The sequence below is a fragment of the Sphaerodactylus townsendi genome, linkage group LG11 (assembly GCF_021028975.2).
Source record: "Sphaerodactylus townsendi isolate TG3544 linkage group LG11, MPM_Stown_v2.3, whole genome shotgun sequence".
Classification (NCBI taxonomy): Eukaryota; Metazoa; Chordata; class Lepidosauria; order Squamata; family Sphaerodactylidae; genus Sphaerodactylus; species Sphaerodactylus townsendi.
The window spans coordinates 22866015-22889170 of record NC_059435.1 but is presented as its reverse complement, the minus strand read 5'-3'; the positions used below and the strand labels follow the sequence as shown (position 1 = coordinate 22889170).

The window sequence follows — 23156 nt, the reverse complement described above, 5'->3', positions numbered from 1 at the left end:
CTGCCAAGGAGGGTGGACTGGACAACCATATTCCTCACTGAGCATGGCTCCCGCCCTGGTCCCAAAAGCCACAGCTTCTGAGAATCTACCCCCAAATGTCCTGGGAGTTGGCACCCCATGACAACCATGGCTGAGGATGATCCCGGCCTTCCTCCCTTCCATGTTCTACAAGCTTACCCTCCACTGGCTTACTCTGAAGTAAACCTTCCAAGATCCTCATGCAAGGCTTTCCCCATGCGGTCCTGCCCTCCTTGGCAATGCAGAAGCAAACAATTCCCACCCACCCCCGCCTCCCCATCAAACAGGCCCAACGAGTGCAACCTTGCTGGACTGCAGGTAATAACTCCTTTAAAACCTGACATTGTCTTTCTCACCTGGACTCAGCCAGGCTGCCATCTGCCAGGAAAGCCCTTGGAGCTCAGTGGGGCTGCTGGGGGATCTGCAACCCAAGGTGGTGCTGCTGGGATCCCCCATGTGGTCCTGCCCCAAGAAGGATCCGGGGGAGGGGGAAATGAGGCCACCCAAAGCAGGGTCGACCCCTGACCCCCCATTCAAGGGGGCAGACTGAGGTTAGGATTGTGCTGAAACTCCCTTCCGTTTCCCGCCTTTCACCACTCACCTGTTCAAGAGGATCCACCAGCAGTGCTCCGCCCACGCCCCACACCGGCATCACCAGCATCAGCCAACCAGGCAGCTGAGACAGGGAAGTTGGAAGTGGCTTGGGATAGCTGTCTTTCCCATTAACCCTTAGGGCGACTCTCCGAAGGAGGCTGAGAGGACCCAAGGCACGCAAAGCCACAGTACAAGGACGAAAGAGCCGCATCCGGCTCCAGAGCCACAGGTTGCAGACACCTGTTCTATAAGAAATTACAGGCAGTGCCTTTGAGAAGAAACATATAAAAGGTCCAGTTTGAATTGTTCAGATACAAGATCCAGCAAGCAGTTGGCTCACTTTTTGGTATCTGGGTGTAATTTCTAATTTGTATTGTTTCTATCTGATGGAGCTAGAACTGCAAACCAGCGACAAGTGCCATGATGGGCACCCAATGCACCCAAACCACCCTACAGAGCCTATGAGCTCTCAAGGTGAAACCACAAATTTTATTTAGGAGTTCTTAATATTATCCTGGCTATACACATAAAGCACAAATAATTCCATGATGCCATGATGTGGAATTATCAATCAAGTAACTGATCATCTTAAAGGTACAGGTGTTTTCCAGACGGTTTGAGGCAGAGGCAGTAAGAGGTTAAAGAGCAGCAGTTAAAAAGGCATCTCATATTTTCACTGCAAGAAGTAGTGAATCCAAAATGGGAATTTTGTCTTTGTCGGTTCTTTGTTGGTTCTGTGCCGTTTTGTGGACTGGTCAGTTGTTCCCCACATGGGGCAATAATGTTAGCAACTCACACATCACCATGATGCTAATAGTGCTGCTTCCATCTCCTGTCTTCCTCCGGTCCAATCCCAAGCCTTATCCCCAGAAATAATAGGTTTGGACAGACCATCTCTGCATAGGAAAGGGGGTTGCTAGTTTTCTTTGCAAAGATGGCTGATTTAGGTTGGTTTGTCACAGCTGTCGCCATGCTGTTCCAAAAAAGAATAAGTAATCCAAAACATAAAGCAAGCTTTTTGTTGCGTTTAGATGGTATGCAAGGTTTTGAGTTTTATTTGAAGACTACTAAGAAATACCCGCGATGGAGAATCACAAATTTGATGCTTGCCACTGGTATTTATCAGGGCCAATTCACATGTCGTACCAACTGGGAAAGTTTCTGGTGTTCCCCTGGCAGCCTGTACTAATTATCCTTATTGCTGCCACACCGATCCTAGCCGAGCTAAATTTGCACTGCTGCCCGCAGCTCAAGGGCCACTTGATTCAGCACATGCTCCAGGGCTGTTTTTACATCCTAATCCTGCCTATTGAGCACTATTGGAGGTTCTCTCTTCAGCCTGCCCCTTGATGGGAGTAAATGTGTTGCCTGAAAGATTTTCTCTGGCCACTAACCATAATATAAGGTGGGTGGTGCAGCACATGCAAAATTGCCATCTGTGCCATTGGCAAACTCTGCATGCAGTCTGCTCACTGTAATGTTGGTGGGATCTAAACTAGGCAGAAAAATGGTCCTGTGACTTGTCCTTCAGCCCACGCCAGATTTATGTACAAGTTTTGTATTCTATGGATAACCTTGTCCCTGCTTTGGAAGCGGTTTTCTTTGTTCCTGGTATAAAGCAGATTAAATTGTTTCCAGGATGCCTGAAAAGCAAATGGCTTTAATCTAAGTGAGGCATCATCGTTTCTGCTCCGATGCTTGCCTTGTGACTTCCCATTCTGATGGCCACCTTTTGATGATACACCACAAAGCATATAAAAGTCCGCCCGTTCTGATTCAGGAGGCCTGCGGCTAAAGCTTTTTAAACTTGCGTTTCTTGTCAAGCTTTCTGTTGTGTGGCCCTTACTTTGAGATAATTATTCCACAGAAGAGGGGTTTTGTTGTTGTTTTGCCTTGTAGCATAATGTGGAACCTTTGTTCATTTTTCTGAGTAAGATTTTCATTCAAGGCTGTAGGTTTGTATGTTGTTCCATAATCATGATTTAAAAAAAATTAATTGTATTGTTTTACTGAAGAAGGGGGGAAAGTTACTATTCTGTTATGATGTTCAGTACCTTTAGGGTATCTTCTTGAGTGACAAATTGCTGGAAGTAGCAGTTCTAGCTTTCCCTCCTTAACCTCTGATCCATCTTGCTCCCTTTAGCTCACAGGTGTCAAACTCGCGGCCCTCCAGATGTTATGGACTACAGTTCCCATCATCCCTGCCAGCATGATGCTGGCAGGGGATGATGGGAACTGTAGTCCATAACACCTGGAGGGCCATGAGGTTGACATCTATGCTTTAGCTTGTCACAGTGCTATGGGGACTGTATAAAAAGATTGGCAACGTTAATCTGTGCAATCCTTCAAGATACAATAATCCATCAGAGTCTAGAGTCAAGGCCTAGCAATCCTATGCCTTCTTGACTCCCTGGATCATGACTCCCAGCTCTCACTTAGCTGACCAATTCTCCAGAGTCCCTTCTCTAACTTTAGGGCCATCTTGACTCATTTCCCCACCTCTTCTACTTCCCCTGCCTGAGATTTGTCTTATTATACATGGTTTTCCACCCTCAATTTATCCATTTAACCCTGTGAGGATGGTTAGGCTGCGACAGTGAATAGCAGAATGTCATTAGAATTCTGGCATTCCTCGTCTGACTCATAAGCCCCTAATCCACAGTGGTTTGCAGTTCAACTACTCTTCTTAGCAGCTGTGCTCTCACTGAAGTTGGAATGTTTATGAATATTCTGTACCATCTTGTCAATTTACTTAATCTGTGCCAGAGGTTTCACTGCCTCAATACAATATAGATACTGAAATACAAAAAAAAATGAGTACAATGGCTGTGGCTATGATTAAAATAATAATAGTACAAAAATGTTATCACACTGCTGTGTATTAATAATTTGCGAGCATTCAACAAGGATTTTTTGGGGAGTTTTTTTTTTTCAAAGTGAAGAGGAGGGTGATAAAAACATATTTGTGGGCATTCTCATTTTTGAGAATGGCAGAAGAAAACTCCGTCTGATGCAATCACTGACAGAGTACAATAGAGTTTCAGGAGGGAGCTGTCATCTTGATCAATTACTTACATTCCCACAGTAGTTGCACACAATCTGTTAAGCGCAACAAGCTTGATCCCTTTCAATAAACATCGCTAGTGTGTTTTGCTATTACTAGAAATAATCAGCTGTGTTTTGTAGGCGTGTCCTTCCGCTTGTTAGGTGTTCTGCCAGATGAAGTTTACAACTGCAGTCTCGTGGGACAAAACTGCAGTCTCGTATGCACAAAACAAGCATAGGCTTTCTGCTGGATCCGGCTTTGGAATGTTTTGTTTTATTTTGTGTCACAAACCGCATGTACATCTAACTTTCCCCCAAAAGTGGACCTCTAAAACTTTCCCCAGTCCCCAAAGAGTGAGACTCACGAGGGCTTTTTGCAGTCCTAGTTGAGGAAAGTGCCTCAAAAGGTACAGTGGACAGGAAAGTTCCATTTTTTGAGTGAAGCATCCCTCAGAGCTGGTTGGATCCAACCACAATGAAAGATATTTATTGATATAAGCCATCAATAAACCCAAACTGTCCTTGCTTCATTCTTCATATGTGGCTTCCAGCTGTTAATTGTCCAGCGTTTTCTGTTGGTGGTTTCTAGAAACATGATATGCCAAAGGATCGTTAATGCTGTCTGACACGTAGATATCAGATGACTGATTGCTGGATTTGGTGGGTCACTCCTATGACTCTGGAGCAGCAGATCTTATAATGTCTCTGTTTGCAGGTTGAGTTCTCCTATCCTCCCCTAATCCCAGGAGAAAGTCACGACAGCCACAGTCTGCCAGAGGAATGGAAATATTTACCTTTCCTTGCACTGCCAGATGGTGCTCACAATTATCACGAAGGTGAGTAGTCACCTGGGGTGGTTCCACCCAGTGCTATGTGCTTTCATTTTCTTATTATTTTTAAAGGAAGCCATTTTCTAGGCCATAATAAGCTTTGGAAGACCCCTTTTATTCTGCCTAGCGGACCAAACTCTGCAAGGAATCATGTGTTCACATTGGATACAAAACAGTCGAGAGTGCACCCTTTTTTAATGTTTACCTGCTTCTTCTGTGCCACGTGAAGCTTTCGTAGCGATCACATCCCAAAATAGGAACGTCAAAGCACAGCTACTGGCCTATCCGTTACTATAGCAACAAGCCTCTAAAGTGCATAATTTTGGATAGAAAAAGAGAGGAGTTATTACAACGCTATCATAACAACAGAGCAATCAAACCAGTTCTGTCTCTTCCTGGTTTTGCATTTTCCTTGCTGGCTGGAGGTAAAATATACCTCCTGGTAGCAAGAATGTATTTCCTGCAAGACTGCCATTCAAGCAATTTGCCAGTTGGCCTTTGTCACTTATATTGATGATTCGGTTAACACTACTTGCTCACTGGAAACTCATTCTTAGAAGACTCCTTCATTTGATATGTACAGAACCTTGGACAGTAGCTAATTTTTCCCGAGGCCCACTCTGAAGTGGCAGAGCCAGATTCCAGTCCCAGACAGCTTTTAAGGTAGTTGTTCTTTACTCCACTTGTCATTTTTCTCGATCTTTTATGAGGTCCAGGCTGCACAAAGGGCCAAGTTTGGCCCAGTTGCCAGTCTTTCCTGAAGAATAAAATGTATTTGTGTTTGTTTCCAATTTCTTAAGAATGGCAGTCATTAATTTTGCACATTTTTCTATTATGCATTTCATATTTGGGACATGTGAAAGTGGTATTTGTAGACTTACAAACATTTTTTTAAAATATCAGTGAGTCTCTGTACAACAGATATTTAGGGACAATACTTTAATGGGTGCCATTTTTTAAAAGATGGATGGGTGGGGATCAAAATTAATTTGGCCCTTCAATAATGGCCCTTCAATGATGCGGCGGGCCTCCACCCGGGCCAGAGCCTTTACAGCTCTGGCCCCTGCCTGGTGGAACGCTCTACCTCCAGCTACACGGGCCCTGCGGGATCTTAACGATTTCCGCAGGGCCTGCAAGATGGAGCTGTTCCGCCAGGCTTTCGGGGAGCCCGGCCGCTGATGGCTCCCCCCCCCCTCTTTTATGTCATCTATGGACCCTGCCGCCCTTTTCCCCTCCTCCTTCCTCTAAGGGGATTTAGTGATTGGACGCCATCGATATATTTGATGTTGGAACGCTGCATTTTAATTTTAATGGGGTTGGTTTTAACAATATAGAGCCATCATTTAATGTTTATTTATATTTGATATTGTTGATTTTACTGTGCTCTATCTATTGTTTGTTCACCGCCCTGAGCCCTTCGGGGGAGGGCGGTTTATAAATACAATAACTAACTAACTAACTAACTAACTAACTAACTAACTAAATAAATAAATAAATAAATAAATAAATAAATAAATAAATAAATAAATAAATTTTCACCTCGGGTAGCACAGTAACTTGACCTGACCCTGCAGGCCATGTGTGCCAGTGTATCACACCATGGATGTCTGCAGTTTTTCCTGAATATGCCATTCTCATGGGGAAAATGATTCTTATGGTTACAGTGTGAAGGACAACACTGCAGAAATGTCAAGCCTTGGTTCCATATAATGTTGATAAATTATGAGGCGTTCTTTTTCTTCTTTCAGACACTGTATTTTTCCACTTGCCACCAAGATGTGGAGATCGGAGCACTGTGTATGGTGTCTCATGCTATAGGCAGATTGAAGCCAAGGTAATTAGGCTGCATTTCTGTAAATCCTTGAAAAAAGAAGATAAAAAGCTGTGTGCCGAAGCCAGTGTATAAAATGTGGTGTGGTAAATGGGAAGACGCAGATGTAACACTGTGTGAATACAGGGAGGTTCCAAGACGTGAATTCATTTTGATAACTGGGCTACTGTGGTCTATTTCAACCACTGTAAGGGGGTCAGATCTTGATTGTCGGAGAGAAAACAAGTGCAAACACTAAGGAGAAATATGCAAGAGAGGAATCTAATCTAGTTATAGAAACTGTACAGTTAGACTCAATGTAACATGCTTCCTGCAGGCTTCTCATAGTTGATGTATCCGTTTTTGTCCCAGAATGACTATTCCTAATGTTTTACAACAAGAATTTACACAGTGATACAAAACCCCATCTTTGCATTTGAATGGAAGCTGATACTTTTTGTACAGTTCATCTGAAATACTGGGTTTCGTGTAAAAGTTTCTAACCCACAAATGCTTAGCCCAGGACTTTCAAGGCAGCTAGCTCAGTTATAGGTATCAATTAGACAGGCTAAGCCACTGTTATATTTAACATTAAATGTTGGCTAGGTGGTTTTCAGTTGAGGTAAAACATTGTGTCCTCAGCTTGGGAAATCTGGGGAGAGCAGAGGGCCTTTCAGGTTATCAGTTAACTCTTGATTTGTGGTGTGCTACTCAATCATCTGGATTTCATATTCAGTGTGTTGTCTACCCTTTCGACCACTGTTGTGTGGGAGTAAATCTGAAGAGGCTGATAGATTATTTTATTGCTTCATGTTTAAACTGGGTAGGGAAGGCAAAAGTGTGTTTAGCAAGAGAGTTGCAATACCTATCTTCCGTGGAGGAAATTCACCTGACTTTGATCAGAGAGATAAAGGTAGGAATAGAAGTGATAAAATTAAAAACATTTTGGGAATAATATATTTTCCATTTCACTTTATAAAACTTCCTATATGAAGCACCTGTTCAGTAGAAAATAATGCCTCCTTCTGTTCATATATTTCATATGCTAACCTCATAGTTCCAGCATATTTCATGGGCATTAATAATGTTTGTGGTTGTCTTCTGTGCCCTTAATGTGCTTCAATAACTGTATTAATGTCGTATCCTCTGCAGTTATTACCTCACTATTAACTGTGCCTGTTTGAAGTTGAATCTTACGGTCTTGATGTCTCTTGTCTACTCCTTACTTAGTATAGAAAATAAATAATTTGCTATTGATTTGTGTGATTTGTGTGAATGTTTTCAATCTGCCCTGCTTATCTGGGGCCTAAATATTGATGTTGGGTGCCGTTTCCATGCTTTTTTTCTGAAGTATGGGTGAATTGTTAGCACATCATCTGGCATAGCTCTTGCTGCTATTGCTCCCAAGTGAAAGAACTACTCGTTCTGGCTGAGAAAACAGCTGGCAATTTGGCATTGGCCTCACTGCTTCTGGAAAAAAGGGGCCAAGAACAAGAGAAACCAAACTTTCTTCATGCAGAAAGTTCAGTTAATTGGTCTTTTGGCTCATTTTTTAAAAAATGCCTCCATTTCTCTGAGAAGCATATTATTTTAAAAAGTTTTATCTATCTATCTATCTATCTATCTATCTATCTATCTATCTATCTATCTATCTATCTATCTATCTATCTATCTATCTATCTATCTATCTATCTATCTATCTATCTATCTATCTATCTATCTATCTATCTATCTATCTATCTATCTATCTATCTATCTATCAATCATCTAGCCACCCATCCCCGAAGGGCTCTGGGCGGCGTACAGGAGGCCTGCAATGACAATACATAATAACATTAAACACAGCAGGCTAAAAACAACATTTTGCACATAAAACTTAGGTAATTTACAACAATTTACAAATCTAAAACCATAAAACACAGCAGCAGCAATAATATATGTGGCACCCGATCCCAAGGCCGGGAGGGGACAGTACTGATTAGATGGTATCAGGCGTACCGATAATGGCACGCAACACAAGGGCATCCTAGAGGGGATTTTTTATGCAAGAAAAACCACAGGTGGTGACACTGTAAGTTCTCCCCTTCCATTTAACGTAGAAGTGAATACCTCTTTTAAGACGTCAATGGAAAACAAAACAGACACAATGAGCTCCCTGATCTTGCAGAATGAATATTTTACAATTAATATACAGACTTATGCACCGTTAGTGAATCCATGAAAATTTGTATGATTACCTGGAATGTCGAATCGCAGACAAATGTGTAGAAATCAGAGCTTTATTTGGTTTTTATGGCCATCAAGTCACGGTTGATTTACAGTGACCTCGTGGGGTCTTCAAGGCAAGGGAAGTTCAGAACTGGTTTGCTGTTGCCTACATGGATTTCCTTCATGGTCTCCCATCCAAATACTAACCAAGCCCAACCCAATTTAGGTGAGAAAATCAAAGTTAGGAAAATTGTCTACTAGTGCTGAAAAGCTTGTGGAACCATACAGATTTTTTTAAAAAAAACTATTGTGCAGGGCGCCTTGCAGTAAATGATCGAGAATGTCCGCCATTGCAAATCAAACAAATAAATAAATGAATGTTGCCTGTAAAAAGGGAAAGAGAAACAAAAATGAATCCAGAAAAGATTCAGGCTTGAACACAATGAAGGATTTTCTTGAACCAACGGGGAACAATTTTTGCTGAATCTCCTCTCCTTCTAGAGACTTGTATCTACTCTCTGCTGTCCTTTCCCCTCCAGGAACATCATTTTGGGGGTGGGTAGGCTTTGGGGCTTCAATAGGATAAAAAGAGAAGCAGGAATGTCCTTCATGGTTGGAAATGCCTTCGGCCTGCAGAAATATTTTAGAAGTATAACTTGTACAGAATGGAGGCTATTGTCTTGTTGCTATTGTCTTACTTTATGGCAAAGCAAAGTGATAATTGTTGGCAGTGACTGGGTTTTTGTTTCTGTCTCTTTTTTTCTGTTTCCAAAAAAAGTCTTGGTGTTGATGATTGTGTCTTATTGTATCTTGGTAAACTGATTTTTGTTGGAAGAATCCAGGTTACCGCTTCTATAAATAAGTACAACTCAATTAAAGTCAAGTTTAAGGAACAACTGCAATTAATCAAACACCATGTGTTTAACTGGCTGTTGTGGGTTTTCCAGGCTATGTGGCCATGGTCCAATAGTTTTTGTTCCTTTCACCCACATCTATGCTGCGACAGGAGGTGGTTATGGCCACTAACCTGGATAGCTTTCAAAAGGGCTTGGACAGATTTATGGAGGAGAAGTCGATCTATGGCTACCAATCTTGATCCTCCTTGATCTGAGATTGCAAATGCCTTAGCAGATTAGGTGCTCAGGAGCAGCAGCAGCAGAAGGCCATTGCTTTCACATCCTGCATGTGAGCTCCCAAAGGCACCTGGTAGGCCACTGCGAGAAGCAGAATGCTGGACTAGATGGACTCTGGTCTGATCCAGCAGGCTCTTTCTTATGTTCTTATCTATTGCTGGCATCTTAAGAGGCATGTCACGGTAAGATGTGTTTCTTGGCATGGAGAGAAACACACCTTACTGTGACATGCGTCAAAAGATGCCATCCATAGACACAGGCGAAACGTTAGGAATGAAAACTGCCAGACCACGACCATACGTCTTGGCATACACACAACAGCCAGTTGCTTCCGGCTGTGAAAGCCTCAGACAGTACATTGTTTGTTTTTAATTAGGCAACTTTTTGATGTTGACTTCTTGATAGAAGTTACAAGGACAAGCATAAGGTGCCGCTCCTTCCAAGCTATCTCAGGTTGAGGGTTTGTAAAAAATTATCCTCTCTAGTTCTTTTCAAATTCCTTGACACCAGAAGCTTTCTCTGATGCCCAGAGGCTTCTGGTAAACACAGAGCTTGGAATATATGTCAGGTTGCCCACTGTTGAAGATGACCCAGTATGAGTATGAATAGGAAATTTCCACTATGTATGGCAAGAACAGTAAAGTTTTTGAATATGCTGAGCAAAACACCACAGTTCTTTACGTGATGAAAGTCACTCCACAAGTCAAATGCACTTGAGAATGAGAAAAACATCACACATTCCCTGTCCATTTTGAGTGATGGGGCCTTCATCTGTTCTGGATTAGAAATCTGCTGGAAATCAATAAGATTGTTTTGGAGCACAAGCCCAGGACCCAAAACTAATTTTGTAAGCCAAAGGAGGCCCTAAGTAGACTGTTTCTCAAATAGTAGCACTCTGTGGCCAACTCCACATGGGCCAAAAACACTGGTGTAGGACCAGTAAAAACACCAGTTGGGGGGGAGAACTTCGCACAGCTGCCGGCTCTGAAACAAGGCAGCACCGTGCTCCCCCCCCCCTCCGCCCCACAACTGGTGGGGAAACTGTGTTTTTGAACCTTGCTAAATGAGTGAGTTTTTCTGAAAACACCATTTTGCACCCAATGCTGAGCAAATGGCACGGGGTGAGGGGCACCACTTTTAGGCATGTCCTTTTTTCTTTTCAACTGACCTTCTCTCCCCATGCAGCTCCGCAGGGACGAGGGGACACTCCTCCTGCTCTCTGACCCTCAAGGCGTTGGCATGGCCATGGGGGGCATGTCCCCTCATCTCTGCAGAGCTGCGCGGGGAGAGAAAGTACGTTTAAAAACAAAAAGGATGTGCCTCTGTGCGAAGGTGCCTCCGCGAGCTGCAGCAGCTCTGGGGCCGCCTGTAGTAGTGCACTGCCGACCCAGCAGTGCCGTAGTAGAACGTTGGGACGCCAACGGACCTGCGCGACTTGCTACCCGTTATCGCACCCCCACTCACCATCCCCCCCTGAGTCACGGGTCGTGCACTGTCTGGCTCAATCACCGGGCGCCGGGACAATGGTCTTGCCCCCAGGTGAGGATTAGGCTCAGACGCGTACGCTCCTCTCCGCACGTAGCCAGATGAGATCATGCATCACATGATGATCTCCCGACCTCCAGCTCTCCCGGAACTCCCACCCCGTCCTCCCTCCTACACGCCCCCGGGAGAGTAACAATAAAAGTTGCCAGGAACCGGCGAGCGACGGGAGACTTCGCTAGGAACCACGGACCTCCGGTCTCCATGCTGGCGATCTCCACCAGATGGTATCTCCGCGTCTGCGTCTGGATTCTTACGCTGACGGCGTGGAGTGCGACTACAAGCTGGTGCCGAAACCCGGGAATCCTCGAACCGCCTCCACCCTGCTTTCACCGTCGCCTGGGGAAAGGCCGCGATACCGAAGTCCGCTGGATCGGCGCATCCAGGGACCACCGTTTCGGTATCGCCTTAACTCTGGATCGGCGCATCCAGAACCGCAGCGTCCTAGGACACTCTGCGATCCGGCGGAACACCGGTGAGTATGGGAGCTTGCAAAAGCAGGGCTTATGACAAGCTGCGGTTGACGAACTGAAAGCGTTAACGAAAATCGCGACAGGGTCCCCGTAAAGAGAAGGGAGCTGCGCAAATTGGTCGAGAAGATTGAAGCTCAGTGTCCATGGTACCCAGAGGGGGGGACGTGAATCTTAAGGACTGGGAAAACGCCGGTCGCACTCTTCGCTGAGAATTTCAGCGGCGGCGATGTCGCTGCTACTGGCGATGGGGAGCAATGTTTTATTAGCCATCAGCCTGCGAACCTATGGCTCCCTTGCTGTAGGCAGCCCTCCCTTCGATCTTTCACCTTCAATTTCAACCCTGGAAGTTTCTCTATCCACTAAATTGGGCGCCTGTCCTCCTTCTGCCCCCCTCGCATCCTTCACGCAATTCAAACTCTCCGGCGGCTCAGCCGCCCCCTCCCCACTGCTCCGCCTTCATTTTCGGAAGCCACTGCACCTCCGTCAGCGCCGCGTGTGGCGAGGGTTTCAAAACTAGCGCAGAGCATTATTAGCCCGCGATCTGCAGAAGAAAGAAACCCTGGCCGGGAAGAGCGATGCCGACCCTATTCTTGCATTGTGCCCCATCCACTTCACAGATACTGAGGGGTAGAATGGCGTCATCCGGCGGTTATTCGAGTACCGCCCCCTAAGCTATAACATCCTTACCGAGCTCCGCATGGCTTGTCGCGGGCCGTGGGAGTCACCTAGCCCCTACGTGAGAGGCATGCTGGAGGCCATCGCAAGGAACCACCTAATGGTCCCAGATGACTGGAAGACCACGCGCATGCTCCTGAGCCCTGCACCTTGTGTGTTCTGGCAATGTGAGTTCCGCCAGCAGTGCTTCAACAGAGCAACCACCTCTGGCGGCGCCTACACCGCCGCTCAGCTTTACGGTTTCGATGCTTTTGCCAATCCTAGCGATCAGATTGACCCTGCCTGAGGCCACCCTTTACGGGTACTCTGAAGTGCGCCTTCGAGGCATTTATCCAGAATTCCCAATGCCCGGCCAGCCAACCCCAGAGTTTCTCCTCCGTAGGCAAAAACCCCAAAGAGCCCTATGCTGAGATTTTGTGAACAGGCTCCAGGAAGCGCTCAAGAGGCAGGTAGATAGCGAGGAGGCCCAAAGCGAGCTCCTCATGCGCTTCGCCAAAGGAGAAGCAGCTTCCATGGAGTGCCGCTGGGGCAATCCGCGAGACTAGGCAAAAATCCCGAGCTGGCCGACATGCTTAAAGGCTTGCCAGGACATTGGGTCCTCAGCCCACCAAGCCCCAGCTTACTCCCTGCGCAGCACTCTCCACCGGCGGGAGACAGTCTCAAGGATGACTACTTTAACTGCGTGAACCGGACACTTCCGAAGGGAGTGTAGGCAACCAGTGGGGGGGCCTACAACCCCGATGGAGGAGGGTCCTCCCCCAGGAGGAGAAGGCCACCTAAAACCCGGTGCCCACGTTGCCAGAAGGGCTTCCACTGGAGAAAGCGACTGCCCGATGGGAAAACCAGCCCGAGTGATCTCCCCAACAGGACCAAGGAGGAGAGTACTAAGAGCAGACCCAAACGCGTAGGCCCCTGCCAAAACCACCCCCCCCTCGTGGCATCTGGCTCGCGTGCACCCAGCCTATCTCCTTTAAGTTCCCCCACGAGGTTCTCGTCGCCCCAACCCGGTATGGCCGAGCCCATCCCCTACGGGGACAGGTGGGCTGGTGCTGCGCCCAAGGCACTCTACCCGTGAACTGGGACTGTTCATCGTCCCCCGGAGTGATCGACTCCACGCACCAAGGACCCATCCACCTCCAGGTCTGGACAAACATCCCACAGGAGCTGCCCGCCGGAGCCAGCTGAGCTCAGCTGATTCTCTTGCCCCGTAAACTGCCCGCTGCCGACCCAATAAAGGCTTCTGAGCCCCAGCAGCCAACATGGCGCAGCCTACACCACCGTCGCCAGCGGTGGAAGGCGCTTCTCCGGAGCTCCCGTCCATATCTGGAGCTTCGCCCATAGAAGAGATGTAAAGTTCAGGAGCCTGGTGGACACCGGCGCTGATGTTACCGTCATCAGAGCAGCCGAGTGAAAACCCGACCAGTGGCCGACCGAGGCTTACCAGCACATCTGGGGGGGGGTGGGGAGACAAACGCGGGTGACGGAGCATCCGCCAGCTCCCGCGGTCAACAACCCAGGACTTCGAGCGGCAGCTCACAGTCCGCCATATCGTTCTAGACATCCATGTCAATCTCTGGGGAAGAGACCTCATGAGTCGAAAGGTTAAAGCGACTCTGGTCTGGGATGGGTAAAACGCGTCACGGATCATTGATTCCAATCGTGCCTTCCGAGGGTTGCCTCCTAATTTCCACAGGAAATCTGTTTCCCTCTCCCCTCCCTTTTTCCTTCTGTTTTTTCGACCAGTAAAGGCGGGAGGGGCCAATTGGCTGACTGGCCCTCCCTGGATTAAAATCTGGAGCCCGATCCTGATACCGCAGCACTGTCAGGACGAGGCCCCAGTTTAAAAAGGGGCTGCCGCCATTATCGCGCCTAATACCCAAACCCGTTTGGGTTATGGCTGCCCAGCGCATACAACGCTTTATCAATACCATGTTAAAGGCCAGGAAACAGCCGAGTACGCCCCTTAAAGAGCGGTCTCGTGACGGCCAATTCCCCAAGATAATTCGATCACAAAATTTTAGCACCATCCAGCTTCCTGCATTAGCCACCAAGGTCACGCATTGAGATGCAACTCCCTTGCAAAGAAACCCCCGCTTCCTTTCTCCTTTGTGTGTGCGAGGAATTTGCCTCTGATTGCCTGATTGCTTCATTCCCCGGATGCACCCATCCCCCCAAAAGGTGCTTCCAAAGCCCCCTTTGTGTTGCTGATTAAGCATGCAGCACCCACAATCCCCCCAGGACTTCGCCTGTTTCCCTCCCCACTCGAGGCTCGGACCCACGCGTAGCCAGCACCCTGATGGCGGCTCTGAAGCCAATTCCCACCAGGGTAGCCCTGCCTCCTGCCCTCCCTGTCAAACAACTAAAGAAAGAGGAGTGTAGGCGGCCCCCAGGAGGGTTGCATTAAAAGCAACCTTCACAGGCTGCAAAACAAGCCCTTCTTCAGCTTCCCATGTCCAAATCTAAACACTAACTTCGATCCCAATCTCCCGCCATCCGCTCTAGAACTGAGCCTGGCGGGACCCGGACCATTAACCTGGGAAAGGGGGGTGTGTTTCAGTCCCTCTTCCCCTACAGGTTCCCGTGGACTCCGATTAGCGCGACGGAGCCAACCCATGGAATGGCGCCAGGGAGAAACCAACCCCATCCCGGAGATGGAGCGCGTCTCTCTAAGAGGATCCCGCTTAGCGATCCCAGCACGAACGCCCGTCGCCAACGCCCAAAGACCCGAATGACCTGGGGGGGGAGGCGATCCAGGCGACCACCAGCCAGGCCCTAAGCTGCTTTCGCGCCAGCAGAACCACCCCGAGACACCCGAGAACCTCTGTGCCGCTCTCTTTGCGATCATCACCACCAACTCAGCGACCACCATCCTTTGCCTGCTCTGCTGCACTCACGCCGATGGTGATCGGTACCCCAACGCAAACTTTCACCAGACCAACATCTGGGAACAGGTTGCTACCGCTGCCAGCGTCTCATCTTTTCTGCCTGGGCCGGTACCTGGGAGTCGAGGGAGCCTGCTGAGCTCCTACCTGCTCCCCGTCTGCAAAGCTTACCGGAGACTTCCTAATGGCGAGGTCTGGGCTGAGCCCCTTATATGAATGCCTCATCCATCAGATGATACTATGAGCGCCGACTGGGGACCGATAAGGTCCAAACCCTCCCGGCTGGCGCTCTTTCCCTTGTCACCCAAAGAGCGATTGGCTAACCGCGAGGTCAACACCTGCGCCCGCATCACCGGTGCCAGCCGAACGCGAAAATTACGACCCGGGCCCATTAATCGGCTGGAAGGCAGTTGGAACTTCTGCACACACATGGAGGACATTCCCCACGTGTTCGGAAACATCCTGCTCCCCGGGGGCTGGTTCTGGACCTGCGGGGAGAGGGCGGTTAACTACATTCCCGCCCGACTCCCTGCGGGAATAACGCTTGCCTGCCTCGGTAAAGCCTCACCATTGTTGTCCTACCCACAGGCTCCACCCGGGGAGCCCGGACGCCCGCCCGCCGCCCAGCTCCGCTCTGCCTTTCGACCCCTCCTGGCCGGACGGCGATGCAAGCCCTCTCCGAAGCGGGAGTTAGGTCTCCCTCGCAACTTCCCTAGTGGGAGTCCCCGGTTCGCTTCTTACAATGCTAAGACTATTGGCCGGCTGGCCTGTGCCCTTCGCGAGAGTCCATCAACTCTACCTCCACCGCTCTGGGATGCCCTGGCCTCCGAGCAGCAGGAACTTTAGATCAAGCGACCCTGAACTGTCGATGCAGCTATTGATTATTTGTTGTTGTTATCCACCAAGGTTGTGAGAATGTACATAATATGTGTTGTTTTAATCTTTCTGATAATTCCCAGTTGATCCACATGAAAGTGCGTGAGCTGCAAGAAGTTGTATCTAATCTGAAGTAGCGTGTTTTGCCCCATTGGTGGTCAGCCCTCTCTGGAGCTGGCTGCCGGGAGGATGGTTGAGTATATTGTACAGCTCTGCATTGGTTTAGTGTGTGTGCCGCTGATATCGGGATCTTGTTTCGTTCAATGCGTGTCTAATATTGCCTGCGTTATTGTGCAAAAAAACCCTCGCGTACCCTTTACCCGCAGCCAGGTTCTGTGTTGCACAAGCAGCTTAGTCAACTTGATAGCGGCGGAGGAGATAAGCGTCCCCTTTAAATGCGCCCCTTGGCGTTTGGGCCCCCCGTTTTCTAAAATGTAAAAAAGGAGGAGATGTGGTAGTGCACTGCCCGACCCAACAGTGCCGTAGTAGAGCGTTAAGGGACGTAGCGGACCTGCGGCCTTGCCGGTCGCATCGCACCCCCACTCCTCATCCCCCCATGAGTCACGGGTCATGAACTGTCTGGCTCAATCACCGGGCGCTGGGACAATGGTCTTGCCCCCAGGTGAGGATTAGGCTCAGACGCGTACGCTCCTCTCCGCACGTAGCCAGATGAGATCATGCATCACATGATGATCTCCCGACCTCCCGCTCTCCCGGAACTCCCCCCAGTCCTCCCTCCTACACGCCCCCGATAGAGTAACAATAAAAGGTGCCAGGAACCGGCAGACGGGAGACTCGCTAGGAACACGGACCTCCGGTCTCCCGCTGCTGGCGATCTCCACCAGATGTTATCTCCGCGTCTCGTCTCGTTCTTACGCTGACCGCGTGGGTCGACTACAGCCGCCTGCACGGAAGTGTGCGAATGGCCCCGGTGTGCAGCTACTTCCGTGCAGAGTGGGCCTGTGAGTTACAGCAAGCTGTTTTTGTTTTGTTTTTTGCTACCTTAGCGGTCTTACCTTTTCATATCTTTCTTGTCTGTATATTCCTCTCAAGGAACTTTTGTTCAGTGGGTCCCAGTCTCTCAGTTTAACCTACTCTTATCTTTTTCATTCATTCATTCATTCATTCACTCATTCATTCATTCATTCATTCATTCATTCATTCATTCATTCATTCATTCATTCATTTATTTATTGTTTCAATTTCATAGACCGCCTAATCCCCGAAGGGCTCTGAGCGGTTTACAGAAAAATGTCGATTCAATCCAATAACAACAGTTAAAATATAGTTCCCACCAAGCTCCCAAACTCTTGAATCCCTCTGCCAGTTAAATCAGATTATTTTCAACGTCAGCATGGTCCTAAAATGTGCCTTTTCCCTTACTGACTTCTTCCCATCGTTTTCTTCTCTAACGTTTCTTGCCTTGATCTGGGTAAATACTTGCCGAAGGTAACCATCCATTCTTGTACTTTTAATTTGTGTGCAATGTCTCATGCTCTTAGGTAATTCAATAATAATAAAATATAAGTGGTCTTGTAGTGGCAAAAAATCTCTAAATGGACATGTTTTTAAAATTGTGCAGGAATAATTGTGCAGGAATAAAAGCCAGTAATTTTTTAAAAAATTCTTTTTTTTAGGCATTGAAAGTGCGGCAGGCAGATATTACCCGAGAAACTGTACAGAAAAGTGTCTGTGTTCTGTGTCAGCTGGTAAGAAAGACAGATGGCTGGAAAACAACATGGGTTTAAATGTTTCTTTTATCCTAGACTCCCTGTTCTTGAAAAGTAACTTGGGTGCTGAAAACTTCGGCAAAAGTATCTTTTAAATTTAGTATGTGGTGAACAAAGAAATGGTAGCAAAGAAATGATATCATGCTCTTAAAATGAGAACAATTCTAATTAGTACGTCCTATGACGTAAAGGGATAGGGTCCCATAGCATACTGGTTAGAGCAGGGGTGTCAATCTCATTTGTTCCGAGGGCCAGATATGACATAAATGGGACTTGATCAGGGCAGGGTGGGGTTGCCTTGGGTGGTAAGCCCCCAGCAAGGGGAGGAGTCAGTACTGGGGGGCGTGAGGCGCAATGAGCTTGCCGGCCCAGGTTAGAATGGAGGGATGGCTTGCCAGGTCAGATTGGGGGTGGGAAGGTTGCCTCAGCCGGGTTACAACTAATTAGTCCTCTCAAAGGGCCAGATTAATCTCATTGGGTTAAAGTGTCAGACTAGAATCTGGGAGACCCAGGTTCAAAGCCTTCCTGCTGTGGTGGCTGGGTGAACAGGGACCAGTCACTCTTCTTCAGCCTAACCCATTTCCAAAGGGTAACAGTTGTTGTGAGGATAAAAGGGTGGGAGAATCATATAAGCTTCTTTGGGTACCCATTGGGCAGAAAAGTGGTGTAATATAGATGGGTAACACTTCAGCTACATCTATGTTAAGGCATAGAATGTGCAGAGTGGTTAGGGATTATACACAACCAGTTCAACAGGTAGAGGGCTATCACGTCCTGGATGATCCGTTCCTTTATTGATGTAACATGATGTGTTTTTCTTGCAAGCCTCTCTATGGGCTACTCCAGGCAAAGCTGCAGCTAATTACACATGCCTATTTTGAAGAAAAGGATTTCTCACAGATTTCTATTCTTAAGGTAGGTTTTCAACATACAAATACCCAGGACTGTGTAAATAAATAAATAAAAAGTACATAAGGACTTGTGGCTGTGAGGATCTATGTATCTAATTCCCAAATGTGGTCCCCCCCCCCCCCCCTGATCTGCAGATACCTAAATTCATGGATTGGGTCACACTTACCCCTAGCAGATGTATCTACAGACTTGGGGGACTCCCTTGTTTGGCAGAACAATCTGTCATGAAAAGGGGGGGTTGAATCCCCCCCAATCAAAATGTGCACAGAGACCACACTTCCCTTTTAAAGTGGCAATGGTCCCTGCTGCGGGAATCTACTCTGGGCCCAGCTGCCACTGTGAAGAATGCCTGGAGTGCCTCTGGGTCCGGCTGCCACTTTAGCTGATGTCTGGAGCTGCTCCATGCTCAGCCTCCACTTGGAGAGATGGGCCAAAAATCCAAAATCCAAAGGGGCTTGTGGAAGCCCTGGAGCATGCCTGAGTGGCAGAGGCTTATCTGGTGAACCAGATGTGTTTCCACACTCCTACATTCCTGTTGGGTGACCTTGGGCTAGTCACAGTTCTTCAGAACTCTCTCAGCCTCACCTACCTCACAAGGTGTCTGTTGTGGGGAGAGGAAGGAACTTGTAAGCCACATTGAGTCTCTTTACAGGAGAGAAAGGTGGGGTATGAATCCAAACTCTTCTTCTTAATTCTTTGGATCATGGTCCATGATGGCAGGAGTTTATTGGATTGATGCCACCTCTTTTGCAAATCCTTTAAAATAGTTTCAAAGCTCATAAAAGTTTGCCTAATTGTTGTTGTTTGAACCAGGCTTGGCTTTTTAGTTAACTTCCTGGTTCTTATGGGAACTGCCTATATGAAATGCTTCGTGCTTTCTAAATCCGTGATTTTTACAGGAGCTTTATGAGCATATGAACAGCTCTTTGGGAGGAAGCCCACTGGAAGGGTCGCAAGTTTACCTTGGTGAGCAGCTCTTATTAAAGAAGATCAAGCTGTTGAACGTTTGGTTTCCTGGCGTGTGCACGAAGTCTGTTTCTAAGTTGGTTTGCCTGAATAATTTACTAATTATTATGATTACTTTTCCCTTCAATCATGGGACTAAGTAATTATCTGGCCATCCACCACCCATCAGCACCCTTTCAGTTCTCTCCTTTTATGTGGGATTCCTGACATTCCGTTTGCTCAGTGAAGCAAGAGCAGAGCTAGTTCCTTGAAAACCATGTTTATTCAAAAACAGCAGCTGGATTATTAAAGATGTATTAATAGGTCATATAAAGATGTATTAAAGATGTATTAATAGGTCACACCGCCCAGAGCCCTTCGCCACCGCCCAGAGCCCTTCGGGGATGGGGCGGTATAAAAGTTTAAACAATAAATAAATTAAACAATATAACTTGCCTTCGCCTAACTTGGTGGTTAAAATCCAATTCACACTCCTTGTCAGTGTGCCATGCAGTAGCTATTTTCCAGTGATGAATACAACAAAAATACTATGAAATGTTTCAGTCACATTGCTGGCAGATTTCTCCGTAGAGCAAGATATATTTAACTTTTTACATTTGGAAGTCCTATTCACAGGGGGAAAATGCACTAATTGCTTTGTTCTCTCTTTTTTTTTTCCAGGGTTGTCTCCACGAGATCTTGTCCTTCAGTTTAGACACAAGGTATATATTGTTCATGTTCTAAATTTGCAACACATGCAACTGATGAATCACATATTTTTATTATGGTCCAAAAGTTTTCAGCCTATGAACTGCTGTCAGATTTTACAGGGTTCATAGGCTTTGTGCCAAGACTGCTCTTTAGGCAGATTTAACTTACTACCTTGATACAAAAGGTAGTCTGGATTATCAAGATTGTCTTTGCTTCCTGGCTATCATCTTTCTCCTTGATTCAGCAATCTGTTTACATTGACTATACCTACAGTACTGGGGAGGAAAAGAAAGTAGTTTTCACTCCTGCTTGCTGATGATTCTTAGATTTTGCTATTTCTGATACAACAGACAATAACGTGCTATTGCATAAATGGTGCAAAATAATTGAGTGGGATATTGACCTTGACTAATAGGTACACCGTTGATGTCTAGTTAATATTAATGACCGATTCACAAGATAACAGGTGGTAGTTAAAAAGGCAATTTCTACACAACTGTTGAGTTGGACCTAGTGGCTCTCTTTTGCTAAGTGAGGAATGTTAACTGGAGGCAGGAATCTTTTCTCCAGTGAAAGATTCCTCTCTTAAGAGAAAGCATTGGATCTAACCAATGCGTGAAACAATTCAAATGCATATAAACTGATTATCACTTTTTAATCCACATAGATCCCAAAAGCATCATGTACGTAATTGCTCGTGCCTTCAGTGTACCTTTGTTCACTATAAAGTGGCAAATGTTATAGTCAAATAGTAATGTATGTACCATGTCCTGGTGTTCACTGAAAGATCTGTGTTTTTTTTTTCTAGGTCTTAATTCTTTTTAAGTTGATTCTTCTAGAGAAAAAGGTAAGATCTTTTTGTTCCCTAAGATTGTTGAAAGAACTGAAATGGTTTTGTAAAGCTGTAGAGTATGAGGTACGATCGACAGAGGATTAGGAATATGCAGCTGGAAAGTTACAAATAGAAGTCCGATCTGAACTTTGCTTGTTTGTAATTATGCTCCAAATATGAACCATTTCTGGAATTTGCATGTGGTCAGAATCTTCCAATCTGATAGCTTTTTCTAGCGGACTTTGTAACATGGAAATAGGCCTTTGCTGAACAATATTCTGAAGAGACAGTAACAGTACTCTGAAAATACTGGCTGTCTTCATCCCTTCTGTGTCTGCATTCCAGGGCAATGGGTGCAATCAACAATGTGTCAGCCTTTCTCTTTAATTCCCTCTCTCGGGACTCTGAAATGCCAGCTCTACTCTGCTGCCTGTCCCTTCCCAGAGGTGCATGCAAAGGTCTCGATCTGGTGACTTTGCCAACTTGTCTTGGAGACTTCCTGACACAAGATCTACCAGCCTGGCTGCTTTGGGGGCCTTTGCAGGCAAAAAATGGCCTGTAAAAAGGGATGCTTCGTCCCACATGCAATTTGGCATGGTCAGTCTCATGAGTGACAAAAGTAATTCTTGAGAATGTCATCCCAATGCGATAGAAAATAACACAGCTTTGCGGGGCAAGAGTGTGCAGTCCAGATGTTTCAGGAAGCACTAAGATCACAGGTTACAAAAAAGAAATTTGCTGTTGTGAATATAGCTGGCATTGTTCTTTACCTCTGCCAGCTTTCCCATCACCACCAGTTTATCTAAAGTTAGTTTAAACAAAACCCTAAAAAAAAAGATAATTACAACTTTAGTGCTGAAAGGTTTTCTTTACTGGTTGCACATTGTAGTTTCTCAACATCTACCTGAAAGATAGGTACTAGGACTCAAGTCCAAGGGGAATTCCCCATTAATTGCTGTCAGTTTAGGTGTTGTGAATTGGCAATAGCAGGTTGTCCTGTTGTTTCCTCTCAATGTTAACACTATCATTTTTTTTCTTTCAGGTTTTGTTTTATATCTCGCCAGTGAATAGGCTGGTGGGAGCACTGCTGACTGTGTTATCACTTTTTCCTGGTGAGAACATTTTTCTCCCACTATTGTACTTTCTTCTGCTCTTATTCCATTTATTTGGTTCAATAGCAGATGAGGCTGTTTCCAAGGGCTGCTTCCTTTAGAAAACACACACACCACTCCAGCAGAATCAGAAATACAAAATGGCTCAGTTCAGACACTTAACAAAACCATGGATTATTTTACAGGGAACACAAGTTTCCTGTAAAAATAAAATATTAAAATTACACAAAAAACTTAAAAATTCAGAGCTGTATTGTACCATCCTCCCAGAGTCCATAATGCTAGCTTTAGTTGTCAGTCGTCTGAGGTTTTGTCCAGGTCTCCTTTTAGGTTGTGATAAACAACCATTTGTACAAGAGGTTCCGTGGAAGGAGGGGTTTGGTTCTTGTGGGGGCGGGGAGGGGGGGAAGGTTGATTTCTTTCTCATAATCCTTTAAATTTCCGGTGCTGTAACTGGCACAATGCTGGGAGATAGAATTATCACTGAGGCACTCAGATTTGTTGCCATGAGGGCCCTGTTCTGGGCAGAGAGGCAGAGTTTGGATAATAGAGGAGTCCTTTATTCCCAGAAGTTTTATTTATTTGTTAGATTTGGTATGCTGCCCCTCCCCTTGCCATGGATCTTCTAGTCCATTTGTGATTGCTAATTGTTTAACTTTTAGGAGTGTCAAAAAATTAATTACATCCTCCTCGGCTGAATTTTCCAGGTGGGGCCTCTCATGGCTACTTTGATCATCTTAGGTATTTCAGTCCAACTAATCCGTTCCTGTTGTAGAGTAACAGTTTGGCTCATTTCGCACATGCAGAATAATGCACTTTCAAACTGCT

The 23156-nt window shown here is 46.4% G+C and overlaps 1 protein-coding gene across 1 annotated transcript in view; it reads left to right on the top strand.

Moving 5' to 3' along the window:
• Positions 1-23156, top strand: part of AVL9 (AVL9 cell migration associated) — a 48426-nt gene that overhangs the window by 5633 nt on the left and 19637 nt on the right. The window contains exons 2-9 of the mRNA XM_048510834.1: positions 4373-4493; positions 6236-6321; positions 17724-17795; positions 18642-18731; positions 19628-19694; positions 20355-20395; positions 21193-21231; positions 22259-22328. Of these exons, the coding sequence (XP_048366791.1) occupies positions 4373-4493; positions 6236-6321; positions 17724-17795; positions 18642-18731; positions 19628-19694; positions 20355-20395; positions 21193-21231; positions 22259-22328 (586 nt within the window). The remainder of the gene's footprint in view (positions 1-4372; positions 4494-6235; positions 6322-17723; positions 17796-18641; positions 18732-19627; positions 19695-20354; positions 20396-21192; positions 21232-22258; positions 22329-23156) is intronic.